The sequence below is a fragment of the Pinus tabuliformis genome, chromosome 1_2 (assembly GCF_031772625.1).
Source record: "Pinus tabuliformis cultivar Carrire ecotype Pingquan chromosome 1_2, CPIR1, whole genome shotgun sequence".
Taxonomy (NCBI): Eukaryota; Viridiplantae; Streptophyta; class Pinopsida; order Pinales; family Pinaceae; genus Pinus; species Pinus tabuliformis.
Genome location: NC_142298.1, coordinates 24,482,346 through 24,504,514, shown reverse-complemented (window position 1 = coordinate 24,504,514; position 22,169 = coordinate 24,482,346). Strand labels below are relative to the sequence as shown.

Genomic DNA, 22,169 nt, shown 5'->3' with positions numbered 1-22,169 from the left:
TTATTAATTATTTTAGTTAATTTTTATTTTTAATTGATATAATTAAATAATTAAATTAAATTAAATTAATTAATTTTGATTTAATTAATCTAATTAAATTTAATTAAAATTAATCAAGTAATTAATTTATAATTCTCTCTATTGCTATATTTTTATTTAATTAATTAATTAATTTTAATTAATTAATTAATTTTAATTAATTTGATCCATAATTCTTTTTTATTTAATTTATTATTGTTATTTATCATTTTTCATTGAATAATCTATTAAGCCCTAATTGTCTAATTAATCAATTAATTAATTAATTTATAATCTTTATTTTATTTATTAATAAAATGTTAATTTTGGTTATTATTAATTATTTGAGTAATTTTATTTTTATATTTTGTATTAAGAATTAATTAAAATTAATTTAATTAATATAATTAACTAAATTAAAATTAAATTAAATTAAATTAATTAATTTTGATTTAATTAATTTAATTAAATTTAATTAAAATTTTTATTTTTATTTAAAATTTTTTATTAATTAATTGGGACTTGATTCCATGTATTGGGACTTGAAAAAATTAACAACTTCTTTCTGAATGTCATGCTGTGATGAGATAATATTATTGTCTCCATTTCTTATGAACCATATGGAGTTTACACTCTTTATTTTAGAGGTCACCCAGTGAAAGAAAAAAGTCTTCTTGTCATCGTCCTGAATCGAACACATTCTACTTTTCAACCTCCATTCGATTCAAGATTGGACAACATTTTTTAATTTTTTTAGTTTATATGTTACCTTTTCCATATGCTTATCCTGGTCAAAATATAAAGGATGCATCCATGATTTGCCCAAAAGCTCTGAAAATTCTATGTCTTTCAACCACATATTCTTAGCACCACTACATTCAAAAAATATCATGTCACGGTCAAAGATTCCTATATCAAAGGATGATGATAGTAATCAATTGATCCTCTCGATTAGATGAGAGTGCACCATAGAGTTAATTTTTTTTATGAATTATTGAAACTGAATCAAATTTTACTTTGCACCATCTTAAGAATAACATCGGTTCATTTAACATCAAAGCTAACATCCGCTTAAAATATAACGTAATTTGAGAGAAAGATCGATTAGTGGGACTAAAGTAATTATGTGAATATGGATTTGATTGGATTTGTTTGTCAGGTAGATGACAAAGAAATTTACTATTTGATATACTTGTCAAGCACTCATATTTGCCTTGTAGAATTACCAAGCATATGAAATTTTCCCATGAGCCGTGTTTGTCTTGCGAATTTGCATAGTCGTCATGTTAAGCGTCTTTGGAAAATAAAAGAAATTAGATGAATAAAATCGACACAAACTTTGGCGAACTAAGAAATTGGATGAATAAAATCCATAGACACTTTGGAAAAGAAAGAAGTTGGGTGAATAAAATCGACATAGTAATCACGAAGATAGAAATGAGAATTAAGTGATTGTTCCACACAGCGAGTGGGGACAAAGGTTGTTTCTTCCAAAGAGATTGGCCTATCCATCATCTCCAACACTTCTTCATTTACCATCTAGGGGAACGCATTAGCCATGACCATTTGATCATTCCTTTGATGCCCTGGATTTGGACCGCAAAAAATTAACTTCTTTTCCAATGTCATGTTGTGATGAGAGAATCTTACTGTCTCCATATCTTATGTACCATATGGAGTTTGCACTCTTTATTTTGGAGGCCACCCTATGAAAGAAACAGGTGTTCTTGTCACCGTCTTGAATCCAACACATTCTACTTTTTAACCTCCATTCATCTTCTTTATTTTTCAATATTTTATTCCTCTTTTCCATAATATTGAATATTGCCTTCTTACACTGCGTGGAAAAGAACACTGGATTTGAAGGGCTAGATCCTTAATTTCCTACTCGATAATAGTTCCTTCCAAGTGGCTTCTTTAGGCTCGCAAATCCAACATCCGACAACCTTTTTTATATTTTTAGTTTATAACTTACCTTCTCCATCCGCTTATCAGGTCGAAATATAAAGGATGCATCCACGATTCACGCACCAACTTTGAAAATTATAGGTCTTTCAACCATGTATGGTTGAATTTGAAAGGCATGGCCTTTGTATCCTTAGCAATAATTCATTTGATAAATACCATATCATGGCGAGAGATTCAAATTGTTGGAGGATCTAATTCCAGCCACCTTGCTAGGTTTCATAGACGTCCATCTAATTGCCATAGTTAGTTGAGATCATTCGAGTTATCCTGAATTGAGTTCAGACTTACTACAATCATTTATTATTGATGTCTCCAATGTAATCTTACTTAACTATTTCAGAATATTAAGAAGAGAAATCTTCTTCTCCACGGTAGTTTTAATTTCTTGTCATGGTATTAGAGCTTTAGGTCACATAAGACTCTAGAGAGAGCAACAAAGATGAAGAATTTGTTAGATGATCCAAAAATACAATTTTATCATAGGTTATAAAATTAAAATAAAATAATTATTAGTTTAAGATATTAAATTAATAATTATTATTCTAGAATGTTTAATTATTTAGAATTAGTATATTGTTGTAACCAGATATGACTCTCCAAATGTGTCGTATCCAGTGATCAAATTTGAAGGGCAGGTCTTAATTTCATTTAGAAGGGCACATATTCAAGTCGCACTTCTATAATGAAAAGCATAAAAAAAAAAGAGCAATTCAATTGACAACAGTAAATTATTTTCAAATTTCTTTTTATTTTTCACAAGAGAATGGTGGAACAACAACCCCATGGATGTTGTGTATAAGGCAGGTCTGATATGAGCTGCAACTAATGTATCAGATGCATTTACCATTAATGGATAAATAGGAGACGTATATTCCTGCTCCAATTCAGATAAGGATTAATTTTGTAGGAAATTTTTGTGACCAGAACGTTCAAGCCAATATACAAGTAGCTCAATCAAATTTAAGTTTATTGCATGAATGAAAAAATTCAGTAAAATTCTAAACAGGTTTAGGATTCAACAAAAGAGTGTATAAAGGTGTATATGTTTTTGGTATCTCCTTTTTTAATATGAAAACATACCAGGAATTGGGAATCTGTAAACAAATCAAATCCAGTATGTTAGGAAGCATGTTGAATGCGCTCCTCTCCAAACATAAATCGTGCTTAAACCTTTTTTCAGGATGAAAAAGCTGAATATTATATTATATGAGAGATATAAGAGTTCAAATATTTACATCTGAAAAAGACCCATTGAATTTAGTCAAAATGGGATTAGCATGGGAGAAATCCAGCTATATGATAAGATATCAAGCTGTGACAAAATGATCTGGGGGGTCTCCTATGAATAAAAACCAGTTGACCATAGAGAACATGAAACATAAGCATGTTCAATAGCATCATAACACCACCCATATACACAAGATATGCAAAAGCAGCTGCATATGATCGTAACGCGCCAAGGGAAACCTGTGAAGAACAAAAATGTACCTTGAAATCCAGCAGATTAAACTCCTGGATATGATAGCTTTCCCCCTCAGAGAAAATCTGCAAAAACCATAAACCTGTAGCAGCATGAAGACCCATTTTAGACAGTGAATCAACCTGAATATTCTTGTCCCTACGGATATAGTGAATAGAACCTTCGACCATAGAGTCCCAGAAGAAATTGGTCCTATCCATCCAGCCAATCAAATGTGGCACTGAAATATGATTTTTTCTTGAGATGAAGTCAACCATAACCTTCGAATCTCCAAATATCGAAACATGCTGAAGATCAAGGAAGAGGCAAAATTTTAATAACCCAGCGAGAGCCATGGCCTCCGCTTTACTATTGGAACCTCTCCCCCTGTTTCAGTGAATGACGAACTGTGTATTTTCATTTATCATGATCAGGATCCCACAGCCGCATGTGCCTTGCTGTTCAACATCGTCAAAGAACGCCTTAGGGAAGGGAGAGCACTCCATAGATTGGTCAGAGGAATCGACCCTTTTATGATTGATAGATTTCTGTGGGAGGGCTTCGAAAGCAACGACTATTTTAAAGATGATTTCTGAGTTGGATATTTTTGTACCATTGAAAATGACGTTGTTACGTCATTTCCAAATGTTCCAAGGGAAAGGATGAAGAACCTTCTCCAAGTTAACTTCTATACGCTGCATGAAACGATCATTTCATTAATTGAAGCATGCACCTTGAGTTGGACTCCTTAGCAGTTCTCCAGAGTCTGCCAAATTTGTTGAGATCTAAAGCAATTTAAAAACAGGTGAACATTATTTTCCCCTTCTGATCTGCATAGTGGACATAAGCCCGGTCCGTGCCATCCTCGCTTCATCAAATTCTCCCAGGTTAAATTCCTATTATGAAAGGTAAGCCATGCAAAATGAATCATTTTCGATGGGCAGCCATCCTTCCAGTAAACTAGTGGGAAGATAGGATTGTGTGGAGATCGCTTTGAGTCAACAATGTGTTGATATACTTCTTTGACTCTTATTACATTCATCTCCTTCGAGTGGTTCCATATTAGGTAGTCGGAGTCCACAGTGCGAAATATACCACAGTTTCTAAGGCCCGCCCTTATACAATCCCACTAAAATGCGATCTTCTGAGGCATCTGTAGTGTGGTTGCGTCTTTCCACAGAGGAATAGGTCCTTGCCAATCATCTATCATCTTATCCCAATAGAAATATCCTCTTCTGTGAAGGAAATTCAAAAGAGGTTCAAGGATATTAATCTCCTCGATGTTACTCTTAAACTAGTCCTTACCAATAAGAATCTTGTTACCATTTTGAAAATGCCAGATTAAGTTCTTCAGAAAATAAGCTTCAATCTTACGAAGGCTAAGCCAAATTGAGGAACCATATGAAGCCCCGATCATTCCTTTTCTGTGCCAGAAAGTTAAGCTCTTCCTTCTTAAGTATTTCGTCTGCATCATGTTACTCCATGGACCTTCACCATGAACAGCTCTCCATAGCGATTTACACAACAGGGCCCTTTCGAAAGAGTGCATATCAAGTAAACCCCAACCCCCCATGCTCATTGGTAAAGAGATACTGGCTAACTTTGTGAGATGGAATTTCCTCTTGTCTGCTTTTCCTCCGCAGATGAAATTAGCTGACAGTCTATTCATGCTTTTAATAATACTTGCAGGTATAGAAAATAAATGTGCCCAGTAAACCGTGAGTTGGTTCAATACTGATTGCACAAGAACCACTCTTCCCGCCAGGGATAGACACCTGAATTCCCAAGCTGATATCCTCCTGTAAAATCTGTCCAGGATCCAACCCCAATCAGATTTTGAGTAACCATTAGCTTTGATCTGGAAACCCAAATACTTCATACCACAGCTGATAGATTGCACTTTTATTACAAAAAGATCAATAACCATTCAACAGCTTCTTGATTTGTTTCGTTGTGATAGATTGCAGATTTCTCATTGTTAACTATCAAACTCGTAGCCATCTGGATGTTTTTTATGATTTCATAGTAGCATATCCAGGTGACCCTGCAAAGCAAGCCAAATAATATGATATCATCCACAAATAAATTGTGTGAGATTGAAATGTTTTTGCATATTTTAAGGGGGCGACACATGTTTTCATTGACAACCTTATTGATGTGCAGGCTAAGAGAATTCATTGCCAAAATAAATAGCAGCAGGGAGAGTGAACATCCATGACAAAGACCCCTTTCCGCACGGAAGAATGGGGATGGAATCCCGTTGATGATAATTGCATAGTCCACTGGCTCAACACATGCCATGATCCAGTTGATCATATTGGAATTCAGACCGATATTTGCCAGCAAACACCTAATGAAGCCCCAATCCAGGCAATTGTATGCCTTCCAGAGGTCGATTTTGAGAATAACCGCATCACATTTTTTTGAATGAATGGCGTACAGACCCTCTTGAGTACTTGCCACAACGTCATGTATGTTTCTTCCTTTCAGGAAACCATGCCGCTCCTTTGTTAAAAACTCTGATAAAATGCCTTTGATCCTCTCAGCTATAAGCTTCGAAACAATCTTGTAAGAAATATTACATAGCGAGATCGGTCTAAAGTCCTTAAAAGTTTGAGCATCCCCCTTCTTGGGAATAAGCGCTATGTAGGTAGAGGTGAGTTTTTGATTAATATTGCCCGCCATTCTGGTGCCCTCAACCATCTGCAACAGATCAACTTTTATGATGACGAAGAAATGAATGAGGAATTCTACCGTCCAGCCGTTTGGACCAAGACTCTTGTCCTTTTTGAAGGATTTCATAGTAGTAAGCAACTCATCCTCTGAAACTGGCTTGAATATTTGCTCGTTTGAAACCTCATCAAACATGCAAGGGAATAGTTCAATTCCCCATAAAATGTCCTGGATTTTGCATTTTGCCGATCTTTTATACTGGTTTTTGAAGTAAGCCACCGCCTTGTCTGTTATATCCTGTTGAGAATAAAGAAAGTCCCCTTTACCATCGCTGAATTTCCATATCGAAATTTTTTCCCTTCTAAAATTGGCATAGCATTTGCTGAATGATGAATCTATGCTCCTCTCCAGCTTAAATCGTCGTCAAACCTTGCTGCACAACCCAGTGAAATTATAGACCTAATACATGGCCCATATTGACATCTAGTCGCTCTCAATTGAAACTACCAAATGTAATGGTATCAAAGGGTAATTGTGACATAATAATTAATAAGGACTTCCATCATATGAAAAATTAGAAAAAAAAACTCAAAAAGAAACTGTTGTTTTTGAAATGGGAGCAACTGAGAAACTGCCAAATGTAATGGTATCAAAAGGTAATTGTGACATAATAATTAATAAGAACTTGCATCATATGCACAATTAGAAAAAACAACTCAAAAGGAAACTGTTGTTTTTGAAATGGGAGTTTCTGAAAAGGGATTTAAGTTTTAACATGAAAAGAAATTTACAAATTGAACATTCCTAAAATTCTAATTTCAGAAAAAATGAAATTTAAAAAAAAAAGTTGACAATTTGAGAGCACTTCTTAAAAAATTTTAAGATATTATTCCAATTTTTTTTTTAAATGTCAAAAATCAAATTTTAAATTTTTTTTGATTGGTAAAATTTTCTTCCTACTTCTCTGACGTGCCAGAGACCCTTTGAAGGGCTCTGATGTGTTCAATTTTGATCCCTGGTCGTATCTTAGGCTCTATTTTAGGAGATTTGTTAGCTAGTTGGTTTGAATAGCATTTATTGTAAATGGACACTTGTTATTTAATAAGTGATCCATAATTAGAGGTAGTTAGGACATGGAGCTTATAAATAGCTCATTGCAAAAGTGTTTGGATGTTCGGGTGTAAACTCTTGCAAAATAAAATTATGTAATTATTTTTTTCCTGATTAATAAAATTACGTGTCTAAGGACACTTCTGCCATTATTGTGGTATCAGAGCTCCAGTAATGCTGCAGTGGATGTGAGGAGGAGATTCCAACTCTACAAGTTTTTGGAAACCTCCATTGAAGTGATCAGCAAAAAATTGGTATGAAATTTGCAATTATTTTTTTTATTGATTTTAGATCTGCAAATTCTAAAATCATTTTTTAAAGCAGCAAATGCAAATCTGTGTGACTTTTTCAAATTGTTTGAGTGAATAAAAGCAAAAAAAAGGGACAACGCTGTATATTTTAATTGTTTTTTAAAGTCCTTTCAAAACATTCAAATTGATTCTGCAAATCGATGTTGCATTTTCATGAGAGTGGTTTACATCGATTATGCCATTCCAATCAGTTTCTAATCTTTCTATATCATAATATTTGGCCGCTGTTTCCAAATCTTCGAGTTCATTCTAGCATTCTGGCATCGATTTATGCTCAAATCCCCTGCGTTGAGCATTTTGGCATCAATTTATGCTCAAATCCCCTGCGTTGAGCATTCTGGCATCGATTTATACATGGTTTATAAGTGGTCTGGCATTGATTCAGTGTTTTGTGGTCTGGCATTTGAAGCAGCATCCTCCAGCAATAAGAACCAGCGTTCAAACACCAATTCGTGAGTGGCTTCTCAGATTTAAGAACGAGTTCATTCAAGATAAAGTGTACCGCATCAATGGATGCTTCAGCTGGGCCTTTGAAATAACCGATTATTCTGAGCCTGATCCTCTGTACTCATTTTCAAAAGGTCGAAACTTTTGAATCTGCACAACGCATATTCAAAACACTGACAACAATTACCAGAGCCTGCATTTCATAATTCTTGTCCGCGGCTGAATGGATGTTTGATCACCCAGCATGCTTGTATTTAAATCTGTTTTCGGGCTGCCCTCCCACATGCTGAATTTCTGAACAAGGCACTGCACTGTGGTTTGTTTCTCAGTCCAGGGCCACGGAATTGAACAAAGCACGAGGATTCGAAATTGGATTCCAAAAAAAAAAAGAGACCAGCACTCCAATCAAATTTCACTGCAAAGGAGAATGATAAGGCCGCAATCTCAACTTGGCTAGCAACAAATGGACCGTTCTTCATCTCTTAACTTGAATTTGAATCCACATTGAAGCCAAAGTGAAACGTGAGCATTCATAATTTACTGCAAAGAGCCAGCGTGAGCAAACCAGCGTGGATTTTTAAAAGCCAGCGTGAGTTAGTTTAAATGGTCAAAGGATGTGCTTTTTTTAAAAAGCATGATATATGCTTTAAAAGTAGATTTATTCACAGTTTTGAAGTTCACGTAAAATTCATTTTTTTTTTGGAGTTTTAAAAAGAAAAGAGAGTAATGTTAATGGAGGGATAAGGTGAATAATAAAGTTTTTTTTAATGGGAAATAAGGTGAATCATAAAGTTTTTTAATAGTTTGTAATTTGGAGAGATAAGGTTTGTGTTATATATAGTTTGTAATTTGTAATTTGGAGAGATAAGGATATTTTTATTATTTGTAAAATAATATTTTTGGAGAAATAAGGTGTGAGGGGTTATTTGTAAATATTTATGGTTGTGAATTTTTTTAGAGAAATAAGGGGATTTTAATTATAATTTTTTAAGGGGATTAGTGTAACTCAAAGTAATTTTACTTTTGGGAGGGTAACTTTTTTTACCAAGTTTTGCAAGAGCGTCATTATAAAAGTCAAATTTTGAAAGTTGCCCTGTAATTTTTCAGAAATTGACTAGAGCCAAGTGCAAAGCTCAGTCATTTTTCTCCTGCTTCAATGACTATACGAGGGTCAAGGCCAAGCCCCGATAGATCGTGTTTTTTGCGTGGTGTGTTGTGTTTTCCCTCTTGTCATTTCTGTTCTGATTCTTAGTGTGAAGCTTCAACGCTACAATGTCTAAGTTGATTAATTTGTTTTCTGATTCCAACAAACTTGAAGGCACCAAATCTTATAAAACATGGCACCATCTCATTGAAAGCACTCTCAATTACAGTGAATTATGCCAGGGTATATGTGATGGAGATGTTAAGCCGAATAAACCCACAGATGCAGTTGCACTAGCAAAATGGGAAGTTAAGAATGCCAAAGCCGTAGCTCTTATTAAATCTTCTGTGAATGATGAAACGTATGTCCATATAGAAAATTCCACAGATGCATGGTCTGCTTTGAAAACTTTTAAAGACCTCTTTGATACTCAGCCTGAATCAAAGAAAGTTGATTTACAATTAAAATTGTTACAACAAAAATTGTTACAACAAAAATTGATTAAAGGGGGTGATGTACTTGAATATATCTCAAGACTTAAGAATATTAGGCAAGAAATCATTAATGCTGATTTTCCAGCAATTGATGATAGCTTTATGGTCACAATTGTAATTGCTAGACTTCCTTCTTCCTACACACATTTTTTGGAGACTCTACAATTAACTAGGAAATTAGAGAAACTAAAGTTTGATGAACTCTGTGAAATGTCGACTCAACATGATAAAACTTTTGGGAAGAGGAAGAAAGTTGGTGAAGATGTTTTTCTCACAGAGGCCAGCACTAGTAAATCATCAGCAGACAGTTCTCGAGGCAGAGACAGAGGTAATCAGAATCAAGCAACACATAATGTAAAAATTCGAGGTCGAAGCCAAAGCAGAGGAAACAAATTTAACAAAGGCAACAGTTCAAGAAGGAATAATTTTCAAGGTAGAGGAAACAACCATAGAAGAGGCAATTTTCAAGGACAAGGAAATAATAATCAAGGTAGAGGACAATCTCAACATAGAAGTCAAAGCAGAGGTAGAGGACAATCTTCAGGAAGAGGAAGAGACTTAAGTCAAATTGTGTGTCGAAGATGTAATAAAGTTGGCCATTATGCTAAATATTTTTGAACTTCACTTAATAAAATTCCCAAGTTTCAGCAGCATTCAGTGCAATTTGCAAATGATCAAGATGATGATAACTCAGAATATGTTTTTACTTCCACGCCAGCATCACAACTTTCATCCCATCTTAGAAGTGACTATGAAGATTTCTGGATCTTGGATTCCGGGGAAACTCCGCACATGACTTGTCGACATGATTTTTTTGGAATTTTCAAGATTGCCAACTTAATTCCATTTTTCTTGCTGATGATACAAAACATACTCCTTATGGAGAAGGAGCAGTTAAAGTTTTTCTCCCTGGCATTGGAGAAAAAATGATTTCCAATGTATGGTATGTACCAACATTTAAGAAAAATTTTCTCTCTTTAGTCACGATTCGACAAGCAGGACATCAGGTGATTATGGAAGATGGTTTAGTCAATATTAATTCAGTTAAACAGAACTCGAAAACAGTCATGACAGGGTATGAAGATGGAAAATTGTTAAGGATGAAAGGAACAGTTATTCCAAGGCATTCTAATTTTGCAGGGGCAGTGAGTACAGGTATTTCACTTGTAAGACTATGGCATGTAAGATATGTACATTTAAATTTTGAGAGTCTTTCTCAGTTACAGAAACAAGGAGTGGTTAAAGGACTTCCCACTTTCAAAAAGGAAAATGCAAAATGTGAAGCTTGCATTTATGGCAAACAAATACGAGAAAGTTTTCCAACAAGTTCATGGCATGAAAACAGGCTGCTACAACTAGTTCACAGTGATGTTTGTGGACCACTACAAACTTCCTTTGGTGGTTGCAATTATTTCTTACTATTCATTGATGATTTCCGCAGAATGACTTGGGTTTACTTCTTGAAGAATAAACATTTGAGAAGTTTAAAATTTTTCGCCAACTTGTTGAAAATGAAGTCAAAGAAAAGATAGGTACTCTCAGGACAGATAATGGGGGAGAATTCACTTCAAATGAATTCAAAACTTATTGTAGTGAAAATGGCATAAGACGACATCTTACTAATGTTTACACTCCACAGCAAAATGGAGTAGTCGAAAGAATGAATCGCACCTTGCTAGGAATGGCAAGATCCATGTTAACTTTCAAGAGTTTAAGTCCAACATATTGGGCATAAGCAATTCATACAGCTGTCTACTTAAGAAACAGATCTCCAACTGCTTCTTTAGACGGAATCACACCTTATGAAGCTTGGTTTGGTTTCAAACCTCGAGTTAAACATCTTAGAGTTTTTGGATCAGTATGTTATGCCTTAGTTCCAAAAGAAAAATGAACTAAGCTTGACTCAAGAAGTTTAAAATGCACAATGATTGGCTATTCTGATGAGAAGAAAGGATATCGTCTTTTGACCAATGGAAAATTCATTGTGAGCAGGGATGTCATTTTTGATGAAACTGAGAGTAAGAGTGCTGAAGAAATTGAAAATCTTCTTCAAAAGTTAGAAACTAAGGGAAGTAAACGAAATGGAAAAATGAAAAGTCAACCAACTTCACCAAATTGGTATGAACTTGATTTTCCTTCCTCTGAAGATGAGTCATCCAATCCATCTACATCAACAACATCATCTGGGTCTTCTAGCAGTTCATTCGCATCTCCAAGCAATAGCAGTTCTTCTGACAGTGATTCTCCACATTCTTCACTTTAACGAAGAACATCAGTTTATATTAATCCTCTCTACAATGATGGAGATTTTACAGAAGCACAAACAAGTGAGCACCAACTACCGAAATGAGCAGTTCAACTTTTGAAAGATGTAAAGCCTGATGAGCAAAATAAAACAAGCACCAGAAGGGCACATAGAAGTGAAGGCAATTTTTCCTTGATAGCAAATGATTTTATAGAACCTTCCACATACAAAGAAGCAATAAAACATAAAGAATGGCAACAGGCTACGGTTGAAGAATATCAAGCAGTGATTGATAACAACACTTGGAAACTTGTTGATTGTCCACAGAATGTTAAACCCATAGGATACAAATGGGTTTACAGAATTAAGTATAATCAGAAGGGAGAACTTGAAAAGTATAAATCACAACTTGTCGCAAAAGGTTTTGCACAGCAAGAAGGCATTGATTATGAGGAAAGTTTTGCTCCTATAGCTAAATGGAACACCATCCGATTAACACTTGCATTGGCCACTCAAAAAGGATGGAAAGTTCATCAAATGGATGTGAAAAGCGCTTTTCTCAATGGGGATTTACAGGAGGAAGTGTATATGACCCAACCGCCAGGTTTTGAAATTGAAGGACAAGAGCATAAAGTCTGCAAATTGATCAAGGCTTTATATGGATTAAAACAAGCTCCCCGAGCTTGGTATGCAAATATGGATGAATACCTTAAGAAAGTTGGTTTTCAATGAAGTGAATCTGATGATACTTTGTATGTGCGACAACAGGGAAAATATCTCATAATTCTTGTTATGTATGTAGATGATTTGATCATTACTGGTAACCATGATGATCATATTGCAGAGGTGAAAAAGGAGTTACATGCAGGTTTTAAGATGACAGATTTGGGATTACTTCACTACTATCTTGGAGTTGAAGTCTTCCAACATCCACATCATATTTTCATTTCTCAGAGTAAGTATGCAGCAGAGGTTCTTCAGCGATTTGGCATGTAGGATTGCAAGCCCGTTCTCACCCCCATGGAGCAAAACTTGAAACTTTCAAAATTTGAAGGGGGGAAAACGTGGACAGTACAACTTACAGACAGTTGATTAGTAGCTTGATTTATTTGACAAATACTCATCCTGATCTATCTTATGCAATCAGTATTCTTTCACGTTTTATGCAGGAACCACGAGACAACCACTGGAATGCAGCCAAAAGAGTTCTTCGATATTTCCAAGGAACAAAATATTTTGGTCTTCTTTACACAAAGACTAAAAATTTTGTACTTGGTGGATATTCCGATGCTGATTTTTCTGGGAGTATTGATGATCGAGCATCAACATCAGGTTATTTAATGAACATGGGGTTAGCAGCAATATCTTGGAGTTGTAAGAAACAAGTTACAGTGGCCACTTTTTCAGCAGAAGCAGAGTACATTTCAGCATGGGAAGCAGCATGTGAAATTGTTTGGTTGTGCATAATTTTGCAGGACTTGGGAATTTCTCAGGAAGAAGCTACATCATTGTTCATTGACAGCCAATCAACCATCAAACTTTCCAAGAACCCAGTTTTTCATTCAAAGACAAAGCATGTGGACACCAAGTATCATCATATCAGATCTCTCATTGCCAAAGATGTCCTGAAGCTAGTTTATTGTCCTTCTGAAGATCAGATCTCCGACATTTTCACGAAACCGCTTGGCAGAATAAAATTTACTAAGTTCAGGGATGAACTTGGTATCTGTTGTAATGTATCTTTGGATCATAGGGGGGAATGTTAGATGATCCAAAAATACAATTTTATCATAGGTTATAAAATTAAAATAAAATAATTATTAATTTAAGATATTAAATTAATAATTATTATTCTAGAATGTTTAATTATTTAGAATTAGTATATTGTTGTAACTAGATATGACTCTCCAAATGTGTTGTATCTTAGGTTCTATTTTAGGATATTTGTTAGCTAGTTGGTTTGAATATCATTTATTGAAAATGGACACTTGTTATTTAATAAGTGATCCATAATTAGAGGTAGTTAGGACATGGAGCTTATAAATAGCTCATTGCAAGAGTGTTTGGATGTTCGGGTGTAAACTCTTGCAAAATAAAATTATGTAATTATTTTTTTCCTGATTAATAAAATTACGTGTATGAGGACACTTTTGCCATTAGAATTCGAGGAGGAGAAGAAGCCTCCATTATTTTCAAGAATCTAGTGGTGTGAAGTCCATTCTATGAAGAGGATGAAGAAGATCGTTATTTTTCCTTAGTTGAAAGAGAAGGAAGAAATAAGTTTTAATTTTTTTCTTTAATTTTTTTTTGAATGATCAACATACTCCTCCCCAATGAACAAGTGAGTTGGCCCTGCCAAATGATTTTCTCAACTTCCATGTCTCAACATAGACGTTGTCTATTGAGAAGAGCATTGAAATCATACAAGCTGAGGCACAAGCTTTTTTTCAACATTCGAGGTGCATGAAATCACCGTCACATTTGAATGAAATTGTTGAAAGCTATGAGGGCTCCACAAAGTCAAATTTGGGTACACTAATGGGATAAAAGTCTCGTCAAGTGATGAAAGACAGAATTAGGTTTTGGAGTAGGGTTATCAGACATAAAATTTTGAAGGACCATGATTTTTATTTTGGTACCGAAAAGGCACTATTGGATCCACATATGGATTGATAATCTCGCTTAGCTTTCATAATGTTGCTAATATCTTTCTTCAACATCTGGCATGGACCATGGGATCGGACCACGGGATACTTATAGGTATTGGCCAGATTCTGGGTGCTGGCAATGATTGTATTATCACTGAGCAGCTCATATAGTTCTTAAATGGATGTGGCATATAATTCTGGAGTCAAGCCATTGCCCAATGGTGGGGTCCTTGCCTTCTATGGAAAAGTGCACAGGAGTTGGGTCTATTTGGGAAATGGGACCAGGAATGGAACCGGATTGTTGCTGGTATGAAACATCTTGGTATTTGTTTTGCAGGATTTCATGACAATATTATTTGGATAGTGAAGATGAAGTCTGGAAACAACATTGTTGCTGATACATATCCTTCTCCTTGTCGGGGATGCTCGGCAAGGGGAGAAACATGTTTTATATGACTTTTGGAAGACTAGAATCCCAAACAAAATCATCCTTTTATCATGGTTGTTATTCCATAACAAAAATCTCACATGGGAGAATTTGCAGAAGAGGCAGTGGCATGGTCCCAGTATTTGTCCTATTTGCAGAACGGACGCGGAAAACAACAAGCACATGTTCCTCAAGTGTTAACATACGGTTCAGGTATGGAAAAAGTTGTCATCATATATCATTTTCCTTATATACAACATGACTATATTGTGGATTGTATGAAGTGGTGGAGTATTCAGAAGACATCTTAGGGATCCATTGCACTTATAATTTTTTGGGATATATGGAAATGGTGAAATAAATGCATCTTTCAGAACTCTATGAAATATTTCTATAAGGTTTTTGAAAAACTTTATCTAATCTTTCCATGCACACTTCTTATGATTCATGCTCCAAAAAAAATTAACACAAGCAAACTAGTCTTCAAATGGAATATCAAATGGGTTTTTTTAATGGTGATGCTCAATGAAACATATGTGGATGTGGTTTTTGGATTTCCATTTCAAATGAATTAGCATACAAGACTCACTGGCATGGGGGAATTGGCACTAATACGAAGGCAGAAGAAAATGGATTTATGGGGCATCTTATGGTTCACCACCTTCCTTGGTATCCCTATTATTCATATCTTTGGGGATTCCAAGATCATAGATTAGATCAAGGGTAGTGAAAACATTAACAATCCTTTGCTACTTGGTTGGCTGGGGAGAATTGGTCTACTATGGAACCAACTCAACAATTCTACAATTATGCACACTGGCAGAGAATAGAACAAGGAACTCATGAACTTTCAAAGACAGGACTACTAGGTAATTTTGGTAATATTCACATGGAAATAATACTGAATCACAATGTTTTAGAGTTTGGAGAATTTTCTTTTCCTGGGTAATTTCTATATCGCCTCCTTTTTGTATATTTTTTATGTCTACTAGTTTCTTTCAACAAGCTCACTTGGATGGAAGGACATGCTGCTTGCTCGCTTGTTCGGATAGATGGAATGGTGGATTATAAGATATGCCATGTTCATACCTTTTTTGGTCAGTTTTTCTATAATCATCTATGCCTTCTTATGTCTATTTTGGAACAACTCTGTGTCTATGAACTGCTTTTATTTCTGTATCATGTTTGCTAATATCATTTGGATGGGATGCTGGATATGCACACCCAGATGGATTGTTTGATGTGATGGACTTGGCAGGAAATGTTTATATCCTATAGATTGATTATATAATATAATATAAGTTGAAGTAAACGTATTTGAATTCAATTTTTTAAATTACAAGTCTCCCTGAGACATAGACCACTAGGCATCTTAATTAAGTTTTTACGTGGTTCAAATTAAAGGGGAGTGTTGGAGAATCTAATTGCAATCACTTAATAGGTGTCATAACCGTCCATCTAAGTGCCATAGTTAGTTGAGATTACTACACTTATCTTGAGTTCAGTTGAGAATCTAATAAATAAACCGAATTCTATGCAGTATCATATCTACAATAAGAATATTACAATCAACATATTTATAATAAGAGTACCATTGTGTGCAAGAAAATCTATCCCGTAAAAAGGAAGTTCTATCATGTGAAAAAGGCAAGGTATAATTATTTTTATAGTATTTTTATTTCTTAGTTTGTAAATGAGTAATGTTTTTTTGGATATATTTATCGTGTATATTGATCAATTTGGATACATTTATAGCCGATTGATTTTAAATGATTTAATAAATAAATATAGATGATTTTGTGAATTTTATTTTTAATTAATTATAGTTAACATATTTTTTTAATGTTTTTTTAATTTTATTAATTAACAAATTTTATTTTCCATTTATATAATACACTATTATATTTATAATAATAATCATATCACATTTACATATAAATTCGAAAAACAAAAGATGTAACACAATTTAAAATCATATATTATATTTATATTCCAAGTTCTTTGCACTGAAAAAAGAAAAGGTTACAAATATTTTATCCCATAAATCAAAATAATATATAACCATATTCATAATAATAACAATATTATTAGATTCAATGCTCAATGTAGTAAATGCATGTCTATTTCTAAATAGCATACCTTTGCATGGTAATGGAGATTTATTAGATGATACCTTTGCAGCGTTTTTGGCTTAGTTGGAAACTACTTAAAAGAAAAGTACAAGTTTAATTAGTAATCTTTCATGGTAGTGGAAAAGTTAAGTGCATTTATCCAATATTTACTCATTTTGATAGTAACTTGAATAATTGTGCATGTAGATTGATGAGATAACATGTATTTATCCAAATAATAGGGATATAAAATTTTAAACTTATCGTATTTTAAGAAATGTTGATGGTACAGTTGTGGAACAATATAAAAAAAATGAGAATTTTGGTTGGTTTCAAGTCCATGAACAAATCCCTTGGAAAGTTGAACCTTACTTCTTACTATTTTAAGATTTTTTCCTTGACATTTATGGATATTTTTGGGTTACTGTTATTAGAATAGGGAGAGTAGGTTGTGGATTTCAAATTCAAGTTGGCATTTAATTTAGGTTGAGTGGTGGAGATATCCCAATAGCTTTTGTGCTTGTCTAAAGTGGCTCTATGTAGCTTCTACCACCTATCTTACTTGAAGGTAACTCTAGTTCTTTGGATACATGATTACCTAGGTTTACAATAATTTTGATCCATGGTGGCATCTATCTTTGGTAGTGAATTCCCATATCTTTCAATATTTTAAAATTGTTAGCTGTAGATTCCCTACTCTACCCTTTTGACCCAAACTATCTTATAACTTTTGCGATCCATTTTGGATTTTTTAAAATTAATCATACTCTATCTAAATATCCACTCGTTAATTCATTTAGAAAACCCATTCCTTAATTAAAATTTCTCAATCCTTATTTGTTAATTCATTTGAGAAACCCCATTCCTTAATTGAAAGTTCCTCAATAATTCATTTAGAAAACTGTTTAGGCAATTTAGTATGTCCTAAATTGCTACATTAATTATCGACTGGGAGTCGTAAACTAACGAAGTGTGCTGCACTATATGTGCAAGACAACCTCTTTCTCACTTTTTACTGTTTTCAGTTTTTGTTTTTCTTTGGGGATTTTATCTTTGTTTCTCCTAATGTGAATGGAAATCCTATTCCTAAATTTTAAGAATACTTCATAAGGTAAGTATGGATATAGATTTTAAGGCAATTATGTCCTTTATGCTGATTTCCAGAGCTTAACACTTCAGAGGATCTCAAAACGTACTAGAAATGAAACTGTCACTTAAACAAGAATGGAAATGTATTGCTAGTAGAATCAAATAAAGGATGAACTACTGATCATATAATCACTACTTTTGTTGCTCATCTAAATACAAAAAAAAATAAGTTAAGCTATTGCACTGAAACAAGTCAAAAACTACAAACTAATAAAAATAAAATCAATTCACTCATTCATAGTCGAATAGCTCGCCATGTAGTCTAAGCTATGGCTTTATGAGATAATGTCAATGATATGAGGAAATTGATGTCTAATTGCAGAAAAATAAAGCTAAAATCAAATCTCATCATTCATAGTCTGATAGCTAGCCATGTATTCTAAGCTATGGCTTTAGGAGATAACATCAATGATATGACGAAATTGATATCTAATTGCAGAAAAATAAAGCTAAAATCAAATCGCATCATTCATAATCCGATACCTCGCCATGTAGTCTAAGCTATGGCTTTAGGAGATAACGTCAATGATATGAGCAGTTTGATATCTAAACTAACTAACAAAGCAAGTGAATAAGACTGAGATCAAAGCACAACTGGAATTAAAAAAACTAAGAAAAACAAAGTCAGCAGAGAGGTTAATTTCATGTCACTAGTTATTGCAAAAATTGTCTGAAAATGCCCGGGCCTACTCTATCCTGAAACACACACACACTGATTAGTGTTAACAACAATATACAGAACTTGAAAAATCATGTACAGGAATGAAATGTTCATACCATAGCATATGAAATATACACAGTTGGATAACTATGAAATATGTGCAATGAAAATAGAGAAACAATGCATAAAAACTTTACAGCAACAAGGAAAATGAAACCTCAGCATGCAGGGGCCCTCTACACAGCCTCGGTCAACAGGCTACCAGTCCAAAATTATGCTCACACAGTCATATAAAAACAGAATCTTCTTTATATTTCAAAAAAAAACAATAATCCTCTCGTTACCACAGTGGGACTAGTGTCACAGCACAATAAACTTTAATATCAAAATTACATCAACAAAGACCATGGAAAATTTTAGGGGCTAATATTCGCCCAGTGGGCTAATTTTCCATGATTTTTCCACAAAAAAGATTCGCCAATTTCCAATTTTATAAAAGACGATTCGCCCAAATTTTAGAATATAAAATTATTTTACCTTAAAAATCGCCAACATTGTATAGAGGCTATATGTAAAATCATTATAAATTTGAATAATTTTACAAATATATCAATAAACATTTTATAGTTTGCATATTAGGGATTAGTGAGATTCGCCAATGTTTTTAAACTTCAAGAAATTTTTCCATCCTTAAAATTTTCCTTGACAAAGACTAACTCTATGTGTTTGGAAATGCATTATTTATAACAAAAACTTCATAATTGTTTTCCTATGAAACTACTTCAACCGAGGACACGTAAAAGGACAGCGTCCATAAACTTAACATATTGGTTGCCGAGATTATTCAATCTATCAAAAGTGGCTGTTGGATTCGCATTGTGGGGTAGTCTACAGTTGTCAACATGACCCCATGGATCTAGGAACGGCCACGAATCCTTCACGTGTTTGAAAACAGAGTCTTGTTGCCATAGGACTCCTTCGTTTAAGCACCGTTGACCACAACTTTCCTTAATGAATATGGCTAAACCAATAGGACCTGATCCATGTCTAGGTCATTCCTGATCTGCCCACATGTCTTGTTTTTCCCGATGACATCTGCAACCTAGAGTTTAACAAAAACAGCTGCGGAAAGTGGCTGCATTCCGCAACTAATGAGAAAAATGTAAGTCAAACAGAAAACACAAAAACATAGTTAGAAAACCACTTAAATGCTCTTTTAGATTCAATATGCAATGTTCTTTGATAGCTTATAGGGTAATGGTGAGGGGAAAAATTCTAGGAAAATGTGTAAGAGAGATGTAGTTTCAAAGCTCAACATACCCCCACTGAGAAGGTGTTGCATGTCCCCATGCAACCAAAACTTTGACCATCCTCCTTTTAGTTCATGTGTTCTGAGACCTCTGCCAATACATCCAACCTTCTTTTCTTCTTTCTTGGGACCACTATCATCCTCGGCTTCCTCATTAGGCACTTGAATTTGAGGTTGATGAGAGCCTGCTCAACCTCTTGTTCTTTTTCTTCAATTTTCTATTTTCTTCTGTCATAGCCAAAGATGCAAATCTTATCTAACCTGCCTTGTTCTTTCAATGTTTCCTTTTCTCTTTTGATGTGTCTATTTAGGACCTCTAGCTCAAAAACTTCCTGTTTTAGTGATTGGATTTGAGCTTCTTGGGCTGTATTAGGCTGGGCAGATGAAGTGCCTTGGTCTGTGGCCATTTTCTCCAATGTTTCAATATAATCATACATTTCTTGCTGGATTGGATCTATCTCAGGTGTAGTCTTCCTTGGGCTGTCCCCAAAATCTGGTTGAGAAGGATTGATCTCAAAATCTGGCCGAGAAGGACTATTTTCAAAATCTGGCTGAGGAATAGGAGTATGGTGTGGGCCACGGTCAGGAGGGATTGCTGAAGGTTGTTCCGACATTTCTCCTCCTAAATCAATGAACTGGGGCCCTTTTGTTTGTACTTTCCTCAATTTTCCTTTAAGTCTAGAGCTCCTCCTTAAATTTTGTGAACTAGTGTCTTCTTTCTCCACACTCTGTTTTTCTTTCCCTTTTCTCTTTGTTGTAGCTGACTATTCCTGAAGGTAAACTAGTCTTTCCGAAAGTATTTGGTGGTCCTCTTTCGAGGAAGGTTCTGGGGTTTGATAGACAGCCTCAATATTTATTTTCCCTTTTGATTTTCTTGGCTTCTTACCCTCAATTCTTTCCTTCCTACTTTCAGATAGTTTTTCTTCCCTACTAGTTTCTTTAACTATGTTAGTAGGAGTGTCCTAAATTCTAACACTTATTTTCTTCCTCCTGCTTTTCCTTGATGAGCTACTTTCAGGTGTTTCATGTGGACCTTGAAAGAAGTTTCTAACCAAAAACTGCTCCCAGGTGTCCTTCTTTTCCTTCAATTGTTTTTCAATCAAAATTTTCACAAGCCCGTGATGGTACAGGTGGGGTTCTACAACCCCCAGATTCTTTTGGACAGTGATGGCCATCTTTTTCAGGCTATTTAACAAAAAGTAAGGCAAATTAATAGTTTGATTTTCTAGAAAATTCATCAGCAACCGGGTGTCGTACATATATTTTGACCCGAATCATCCCTCACATGTAATAAATTTCTGGATTATCAATAATAGACTGGCCCACTTTTCTTCTAAAGCAGAGACAGGGATTCCACGTTTGAAAATGGTTATATCCATACCTAGATTGCGTAGGATAACCCTCCATGCTCTCTTGTCAAAGCTTTTATTTTTGAACCACCATTCTCCCTCCTGTGGGAGTTCCATTGCGGCTGCTATGGATGCCTCTGTGACTGAGAATTTAAGGTCTCCAACCTTAGCTTCCACGCCATCAAAAGACCTCACAAAAGTCTTCGTAACTTCTTTGTTGTAGCCTCTAAATTTCTGAATGAATTGTAGCCACCGTGCCTTCCTTAGCATGCTTTTCAATTGCGAATACCCTTCCATAAATTTGGGCCCTTTCGGTTTTGCTCTTAATAGATGACCCATTCCTTCCCCTGCTTTAAAATACATCTGCGTGAGTGATAGACTGACGGAGGTGAGACGGTTGTGCTTGCGGGGGATGTAGAAGGACTGTGGAGAAAAACCAGTAGTCGTAAATGGAGGAACAGAGAATAGGTAGCGAGAATGAGTTCACAGAACGAAGGCTAGAATGAGTTCACAAAACGAAGGCTTATGTGAGCAGACTAGCAATATAAATGCAACTTCGATGGGGCATTATGAAAATAGAGTGAACCCGACAAAGTTTTTAACTAGACGGCTACGGAATAGACGTTAGCATGCTCACAAAATGGCT

General features: G+C 34.8%; 1 protein-coding gene across 1 annotated transcript in view; it reads right to left on the bottom strand.

Moving 5' to 3' along the window:
• Positions 1-4,739: 4,739 nt before the first annotated feature.
• The window catches only part of LOC149204149 (uncharacterized), a 71,419-nt gene continuing 53,989 nt past the window's right edge, over positions 4,740-22,169 (bottom strand). Inside the window, exons 3-4 of the mRNA XM_089397056.1 lie at positions 5,594-6,415; positions 4,740-5,303 (exon numbers count right to left, since the gene is read on the bottom strand). Coding sequence (XP_089253182.1) covers positions 4,740-5,303; positions 5,594-6,415 — 1,386 coding nt within the window. The remainder of the gene's footprint in view (positions 5,304-5,593; positions 6,416-22,169) is intronic.